Source organism: Cavia porcellus, unplaced genomic scaffold (genome assembly GCF_034190915.1).
Source record: "Cavia porcellus strain 051 isolate PalLab524CR breed Dunkin Hartley unplaced genomic scaffold, mCavPor4.1 scaffold_1, whole genome shotgun sequence".
NCBI lineage: Eukaryota > Metazoa > Chordata > Mammalia > Rodentia > Caviidae > Cavia > Cavia porcellus.
The window spans coordinates 110,355,763-110,364,917 of NW_026947484.1; the positions used below are offsets into that span (position 1 = coordinate 110,355,763).

A 9,155-nucleotide genomic window follows, 5' to 3' on the forward strand; every position below is an offset into this window, starting at 1 on the left:
ATAGAATCCAGGCATCTGTGTTCCTGAAATATTCTTTCTCCAGACCCATCACTACATAGCAATTTCTTCTAAGATGAGGCCACTCATCTTCTTTCTCAAGCCCTTTCTTCTTTGCTTATGCTTCCTGTCTGCCTCTTCCAAGGTAGCCAGTTTACATCATCCAGATCCATCAGCAAAAATAGAATGTCTTGGACTTGTAAATGCCTAGGCTTCTTTTTAATCCTGAATTCTGTTGGTCACTTTATTTTGTACCAGGATCAAGAAATAAATCATGTGTTCAATTAAGAGTTCATTGGAGGATGAAAGAAATAGGGAATAAGACTAGTATGAAGGAAGGAAGGAAAAAAAGAAGGAAGAAAAAAGGAAAAAAGAAAGAAAGGGAGATCACAATGGATTCTTAGTAATAAATCCATTAATCAGCATGAAGTTATTAGTCACAGGTCATAGCTTGGTAGATGTAGAAAAATACTCCAGTAAGAGTCATGGAGAAGTAAAGGAGCCCTTCTCATGATGTCAGTGCACAGGCTCCCCTCAGGCTTATGTCTCCTTACAGCAATGTCTTCTCAGCAACAGAAGCCCTTAAAGTGCCCACCCCAGCAGGCCCAGCAGCAGCAGGTGAAGCAGCCCTGCCAGCCATCCCCAGTCAAATGTTGAGACCTGCTCACCTAAAACCAAGGATCCATGTGCTTCCCAGGCCAAGAAGTAATGTCCACTCCAAAGCACAATACGGCAGAAGCATCCCTCAGCCCAGTAAGCTCCCAAGAGTAAACAGAAGTAAAGATGCATGGTGGATTGCCGCCTGCCCATCACTCAGGCTGCTAGATGGAGCTGCGGCTTTGTCCTGATTCCCTTTCCTCTAATTCCAGGCTGTCCCCCTTTTCCATCTATACAGGAACCAATGAAGCATTGCAAGAATTTGTTCCCATTAAAGCAGTCAACAAACACAAGGTTTCTTCTATATGCCACCTTGACCTGTCCTATATGCCACCTTGGTGCTATCTCAGGTGGGCATGAAGAAGATGTCATCCTCTCTAGTCTCTAGTTTTGCCAATATTATGGCAGCATTCATGTTCCAAAGTAAAAAAGGATCTGGACATCTTCTGAAGTTCTATCTTTACCAATGGGGATCCCTAGCTGATATAAAGTTTCTACCTCAGTCTTTTCTTCCAATGACCCCTCTCAGGACTTCTCTCCTGTTTCCCATGCTAATTCATTTGTATTTCATTCCTGAATGTACTGCCCCTTCCTATTATCAACCTCATTCTGTGATCCAGTTATTGATTTAAAGGTAGTATTTTGGGGAAATGACTGTGTCAGTGTCTGCCTGTGAAACTTCAAGGAGTCAATTATGAGTAGAATTATTCTCTGAGAGTTAATGATGGGTTAAACTCAGATCATTATGCTTCTTTGGTAAGAGAGATAGGAGAACAAACCCTGGAACTAGTTAACAAGAGCCTGAGAGATCTAGAGAAGATCAAAAGGGAAAGAAACATTTATTTCTTACTATTAGAAATCCAGTCCATCTGATAACGTGGCTTTTACCCCTTGGCAGTTGCCATTCTGAAACAGCAGACAAAAAATACATAAATGACTTGACTACTGCAAAACCCTTACTCAGAAATGTGAAAATAACTTTTTCATGCACTAGTTTATTGTCCACTCATTTTCCATTCACTCACTATAGTATTTAGCACATTGTAGTGTGAACTTAATTTTCCACTCTGTCATATATCAGCTGTTTTCCCAGAGTTATACAGGGACAGTCTGTCTGAGACTCATTGCATTCTTTGGAAATGAATGTCATTTTTTTTACTTAGAGAAAATTTTTCTGGAGATAAAAAGATTGCTCTGAAGACTTTTACAAAGTATACAGGCTTTGGTTTCCTCAATTAATCCAACATCATACTCTATTTCAAGAAATCATGTTTTTGCAGCTGGTGTCCTAACCCTCCTCATCTTTGGATGAGACTTATCTTCTATATTAGAAAGAAGGAACGAACGTCCTTGATGTGAAAAGAAATGAGTCTTTAAAATAGAGATCTTGAGAAAAGAATAACTAAACACACAGCCAGACTTTCTGCTCTTGAATTTTATTCTTTTGGGATTTGCTCACTGAATTTTAGTTGTCATCAGCAATACCAATAATAAATTACTTCTTCATTTAACATACTAGAGTGAAAAGGAATTAACAACTACCCTCTTTATTTTCCCTTAAAATAACTGTGCATGGCTGATATTTTAAAGTAGTAATGATTTAAAACTCAGTGGGTATCAATATTAACCCATAAAGTCTAATTAATGTCAAAACAATTCATATTCAGAAGTGATTATGTTTAACCCTAAGGAACTTTTTGACAGCCTTTCTGCACCTCAGTCTCTGCACCTTGAAATCACTCCCTTCTGTCAAACAGAGGAGCTGATGCATAATGGCAGTTATCTTTCTGGAGTTTTTTCATCCGGGGCCCAGCTAATGTCTTGGTCACAGTTTGGGGGTGCTATGTCCCAGGAAGACCCTGGAAAATCCTCGCTTTGAATTTGGATTCCAACATTGACAGAATTGCACAGTATTTGATTTCTGGACAGCCAGAAGTAATAAAGACAATAAATGTTTCTGCTATGGTTTGTGTTTAAGGCTACTGGTTCATTGGAGAAGGGGACATGCCCATAGGTTCCATGCTAATGACCAAGGACAGAATCTTACCACTGTAGGAAGACCTGAGGACCCATTCCCTCATAAAAAAATGTTTCTGTGTAATTTTGCCATTCAAAGGTTTACAAAGCAAAATTTATTTATATCAAAATCCTAATCATATATGTGGTGATTTCTTCATTCTTGGTTCCTTTCTGCATAAATTAAGGTAATGTCAGAATGCAAAGGAACACTCTATACCGTTTTGTTGAACTTTCACTGACCAAAAGAAGACTCAAGTACTCTCCCTAGTTCCTGTATAAAGTATAGTAAGTCTTCATCTACTCTAAAATTTCCCTCACAAAACCCAAAACGCATCATTATCCAACAGTACTAAATAGCTCACTTTTCTCTACATAGAGTATTCATTTAGCTTCTGTGTTGCATGGGTCTTTGTGTGTGTTTTGTTCATTCTATTTCATCTAGAATATTAGTTTTCCATCTTGCTGTTTAAGATATCTTCCTAGTTTTAAGAATTTGATTCACATATTTCCACAAAATGTACCTTAAAATGTTAGAAAAATCTAATATTCAGAACTCTCATAATACTTATTATAAATTTTTATTAATATACTTATTTTATTAAGTATATTATTTTCATTATAATTTTTTTTTTTTTTTGTGGTACTGGAGGGTTGAACCCAGAGCCTTTGCATGGAGCTACATCCCAAGCCCTTTTAATACTTTTCTTCAAAACAGACCTTGCTAAGTCACTAAATTGCCCAGGGTGGGCTTGAACTTACAGTTCTCTTGCTTTAGTTCCTCAGAGTGTTAGAATTTCAGGTGTGAACTGCCAGGGCCAGTTTGTAATTTGCTCTTTAGATGTCTAATTCCCCTATTATATTATGAGCTCTTTAGTCACTGGGATCTTATGGATGTCACTACCCCCAAATGTACAGCTGGATTTCCAAAAGCATGGAAGTACCACTTCTGAGAAGAGTGGTACTTCCTTCTTCTGAGAAGAGGGTTGCTTTTGGCAAACTAGAATTCTAGTGTCTCTCTGGACAAAATTTATAAGTTGCCTGCACTCGCTGCTGTCCCAAATACTCCAGAAAGAGGAAAAGCAGAAAGAGCAACAAAATTTTAACCTAGGATAATCTGTGAATTCTATAAGTGAGCAGAAGAATAAACATCTAGACCTTTTACTGTGAAGGATCTTTGTTGAGGACAGAGAAACCAAGACTTATGAATGCCTTTGGGGAATTCAATCAAGAGGCTGCTTTTTAACTAAAGAAACTCAGTGTACTCTGGGAATGATTAGGTTAAGTACCTACTAAGTATCTAAGCAGAAAGTCTCTGAGAAGCAGAGTTAAATTTTTAGCCAGTTTAGGGACAGTTAAGTGAGCTTGCAACCTTCTGGGGGAGGGGCTCTGCAAGATTTACCAATTAAAGAGTTAAGAGTTGTAAGGCCAGGGAAGAATCTGATCTGTAGAGCAGAAGACAAAAAATAGTTGCCTCCTGGAGGACCACAATGACTGGGAAGGAATAAAATAGAATTTTTCAGAATTCTGAAAACATTTTAAATTTTGTGGATCGTGCATAAATATACCAAACAGTATAGTGAGGTTTACTTAAGATTTGTGTGTTTTTTGCCTAGTTTATCCACTAAAAACAGAAATATCACTAAAATTTTACCAATTATTTTAAGTAAAGTTAATGAAATCTACATGACATTTTTACTAAAAATATGAAACATCAGTGAGAGAAACTAGAAAGAATAAAGAGATATGTCATGTCCATTTTTTGGAAGACTATTTTATAGAGATATCAATTATCCTTAAGTTGATCTAAACTTTGTAAATTAAAATAAAAAACCTGATACTGCTACAATGGGCTAAAATTAAAAGGACAAAGATAACAGTTGTCAGTAAGGATATGGATATTTAGGCACTGTCACAAATTGTTGATAGCAGTGTAAATTAGACATTCATTTCAGAAAACCATTAGATCTTGTTTTCTAAAACTAAGCATATGCATTCACAGCCCAGTAATTTCACTGTTTAGCAGATGCACAGTAGAAATATATATACTTGCTTGATAAAGCATACTTACAAAATTGTTTATAGCAACATATATTTGTAATATAATTCCAGTTGAAAATATCTCAAACATTTGTCACTAGTAGAGTGGATATATTGATACAATGAAATATGAGATTAGACAAACTACACTACATAACATTGATAAATCTTACAAGCAATCAAGAAAATAGTCATCAAAAGTCATATTGCATGAGTTCTATTTAAGTCATGATGACTGGAAAATGGATTTTAAAGGAACTTGGTAAAAATTTTTTTATTTAGGACCTAAACGTATAAAATTACTTTGTGAAAATATCGAGCTCTATGTATTTCCCTGTATAGTATTTCATTTGTAATGGGAAAAAAAGAATTGAAAAGTGTTTCGTACATGTACTGATTCCCCACAGTGAATGCAATCATTATGTACTATGAGCATTTGCTAATAAAAGTCATAAAAGAAAAAAAAAAGAATTACATACTTTCATCTGGAGTGGTTTAAATGTTTTTCCCACTACTTAGGGACCCATTTACTTGGCCAGTTTCTACGACATTGTATCTTCAGACTCCATTTGTAAGTCACTCTCTTCTCACTTCTTGTCCAACTAACCATCCAACTTGTCCAAAAATTGTCTCTGTTGTAAGAAAATAAAGAAGCAAACAATGCCGCCACCATGATCTATATGTCACAAACATGGCTGCCTCAAGTCCTCTTGCCCTTCCTCTTCTGATCAGGAAGCCATTAGGGGCAAACTGACCTGGCCTGATTACTTGCAGTAAAGCTACATATACCAGATTTTTATTTCCTTAATCAGATAAGTTTTGTAGCCAAGCTGAACACAGGTGAATCTCAGGTTTTCTATCTATGCTATGTGATTGTACCTAATCACTTAGGTCAACAGCCTTAATTTTCTCATACATGAAGAGCTGTAATCTTTAAAGAACAATTATTTGCAGTATTTTTGTAAGGATATATTATGTGCTCACTAAATGATGGGTCTAATATTATTTCATCTATAAAATGTAACCTCCTGGGTTTGCTCAAGTATACTTCAGTGCCTAAATGGTAGTCAGATGAAAGTATTTTCACTTGGGCTCAGAAGTCATTGCTAAAAGTGATTGTGATGTTTTCCACCCCAAGAAGAGTCTGGACTGCACTGGGAAAGAGAATTGGGTTCTTTTTCTGCTAGTAACTAGTTCTGTGACTTTGAGCAAGTCCCTTAACCTCAGCCCTGTATTCACAAAACAAGAGGTTGGGCTGAATGCGTTCTTTCTGTTTTCAAGTTAGGTGAATCCTCACATACTTTTGGGCTTTTGCATTTTTGTGGATCTTATTTCATACTCCACCCTCTCCACTCCCGTGTTGATGGAGTTAGTGATTTCCTAATAAGCAAAGTCTAAGTGTTTGGAACACAGAAGTCCAAAATCAAGATAAGTATGTTAGAAGATAAGTAAATAATTAGATTATAAGGCAAGATTCCATGAACAATTTCAGATTGTGGTAGCCAGAAAAAAGAAATTGCAACTATGTACTTTTGGTGATTTTGAAAAATTCATTTTGTATTATATGCACTGGAAAGGGAGGGTACTGGAAGAGACCAGAATATGCCACCCTGAAATGTGCAACTTTGGTAGAAGGGGGAAAAAATGGAAATAACTGCTAATGACTATGGAGCTTCTTTTCTATGTGATGAAAGTGTTCCAAAATTGAGTGTGGTGAAGACTGTGTAACTCTGTGAATATACTAAAACCATTAGATTTTATACTTTAAATGACTGAATTGTATGGCACATGAATGATGTCTTAAGCTATTTGTAAAAACTGAAAAACAAAGCACAAACAAAGGGGAGTGCATTAAGAATTAAGGGAAAAATAGATTGTGGGAAATGAGTGGGAAATCTGAGGGTTACCACTGAAGATATAAGGATTATTTTAATAAGGACTATGTGGATTCTTTGTGGTGCAGGGCCTCCACCTGCTGTGGTGAAGGTTGCTCTCCTCACATCAGCTTGGAGAAAAGTGAGTTTGTGCCACCTCACAAAGAAAGTTTGCGTACTGCTTTTGGCAGATTAGAGGAAAGCAGCTGTAGTTCGTGAGCCTTAATTTGCCTCAGAATATCGTAACCCTTCTACCAAAGTTCCACTTTCTGTCTCCATATTGCTTATTCTCAACACACATTTTCTCTTTTTCCTGTGTAACACTTACTATATATTCTTTCCAACATCTCCTCATTCTGCCCTCCCAACCACCGAATTATATGATAACTACCAAAATACTCTCTGGTTCTATGACACTGAGTATGATTTTTTCAGAACTGGAGAATATGTCAGATACAAAATATAATTGCTGAAACCAGTGTCATGGAGCTCAGCTTTCCTCTTGGTTTTAAGGTTTAATTTCATCCTTTTAATGTGACATTCAATTTTCCTCATACCATAGACCAAGAATCTATGAAAAGACTGTTCTTTCTCCATTGAATGCTCATGGCAATTTTGTCAAAATCAGTTAGATGTCAATGCATGGAGCTATGCTTTGGCTCTCTATTCTCTTCTGTCAGTCTGTGTCTGTACTAGTAGCATGCTATTTTGGTTACTACAGCTTTATAATACAGTTTGAAGTCAGGTAGTATGTTGCATTCAGCTTTGCTCTTTTCATTCAAGACTGCTTTGACTACTTAGGGATCTTCTACGATCTTGTATAAATTTTAAGATTTTATTTTCTGTTTCTGAATCTTACCACTTCCTTTAGTTTTCACTCCTCTGTGAAGCTTCTATGCATGTAAAGTATTAATATAAATAAAGTTTGTATGGCTTCTCTTCTATCAGTCTGTCTTCATCAGGTAACTTTTCAGGCTCCCATCAGTAAAAGATTTTCTTGTTCAACAGCAGAAAAAAAAAAAAAAAAGTATTTTTTAAGTACTTTGGGATTGCAAAGGTCATAATCTAGCCTGGCCAGAGGCTTCTTGGATGCGGGAAGTTTGGGCCTTTAACTCACCATTCACCCTATATATCTAATGGTGTCCAGAAGGTGACCCAAAATCAACTCCTGGCTCTAGGGTACTGAACATAGGACAGCCCTGTCAAACCAGCCTAAGCTTGTCCTTTGATGTCTTTCTGGAGGGAGAGTGAGGTACAAGGGTGTGTGGAAGTATTTAGTCTTCCTTTTATGGGACTTAATTGCTTCACAGGGCTTCCAGTGCCTCAGGCCAAACACCTACATTCATTAGCATCTAATTGCATCAACATCAGGTTCTGCCCGAGTACCTTAGCAACCACCTGTACCTTTTTTCACCTGGAGTAGTTCACAGACTGAGACTCTCCTGCCATAGTCAGATACTAGAAGCTGATACTTTTGTTCAGCAGTGATTTCCAATCCTACTTTTGTCTAGGAACTTAAAATTTTTGATTGAATAAAACTTTGCAATGGAGCACAGACATAGACTTTTAAAAAAGATACTAGAAGATGTCAAATGCCATCAAAGTTGAAAACTCATTGTGTTTAGTAACCAGTGTTTCCCAACCTGTTTAATCATGAAAACTACTAGATTCATATTTTAGAAATGCAGATCTATCGGGCCTTCTCTTAGCTATGTCTATACCACTAAGATGGGGAGATTGTAAGTATAGTTTTTGCAAGGTCTAAATTGATTTGTGTGCTTAAGTCAACGGGGGAAACATTTCTCATTAATAGGAGTGGATTCCAGAATCTCATAGAATATTGCCTATTCTCCCACTAGATTTTATACAGCTTGGACTTCATACTTGACCTTTGAATGTTATTCAACAAGATGTATTAATGAATGAGTGATTGAGTACTTCAAAATGAAAACGATGGAATTTTTTGAGTCACTAGAGATGAGTTTCTAATAATAGGACATAATGAGAACAGATGTGCTTGATATCTATTACCCATCCACTGTGTTCTATTCATGTTGGAAGGTGTTTTGCATGTGTATCTTGTTTAATAACCACTCTGATAGCAAATACTATTATTTCAAAGTACAAATAAGAAAACAGACTCATAGCGTCCTCAGAATCATACCTCTGGATCTTGGTCTTAAAAGATAAAGGGTGAGGGAAGATCTATTTCTAGGGAGAGAGTAGAGTGGAGAGGGAAGCAGGTAATTCCAGTTTTGGTTTGATTCTGCTGCCAAGCAACCAGCAGAACCAGGAACAAGTACCTCCCTCCATACACACACACCCTTTTTGTCTCTTCCCTCCCTCCAGAGTGAGAGGTTGAGTAGAGGCTTTGTGGTGCCATGAGTTCTTACCCTCTCTTTTCTGCACCCATATGTGCAAATTTAGCTTCTGATCCCTACTGGGTCAAAATATTCTATAGGTTCTTAACACCTAGGATCTGGTGTTTCTTCCTTTTTTTCTTACTGGAGCACTCTATGCATTACGGAGGCTTTTTAAAAATTGATGAACTGTATTGCACAAGCAACACTT

At 36.9% G+C, this 9,155-nt stretch overlaps 1 protein-coding gene across 1 annotated transcript; it reads left to right on the forward strand.

The window, feature by feature from the left end:
- The first annotated feature begins 555 nt into the window (after positions 1 to 555).
- Sprr4 (small proline rich protein 4) lies at positions 556 to 778 on the forward strand. Its single transcript, XM_005008488.1, is given in 2 exon segments — positions 556 to 650; positions 652 to 778. Coding segments are annotated over 2 exon segments (222 nt in total).
- Positions 779 to 9,155: the final 8,377 nt, after the last annotated feature.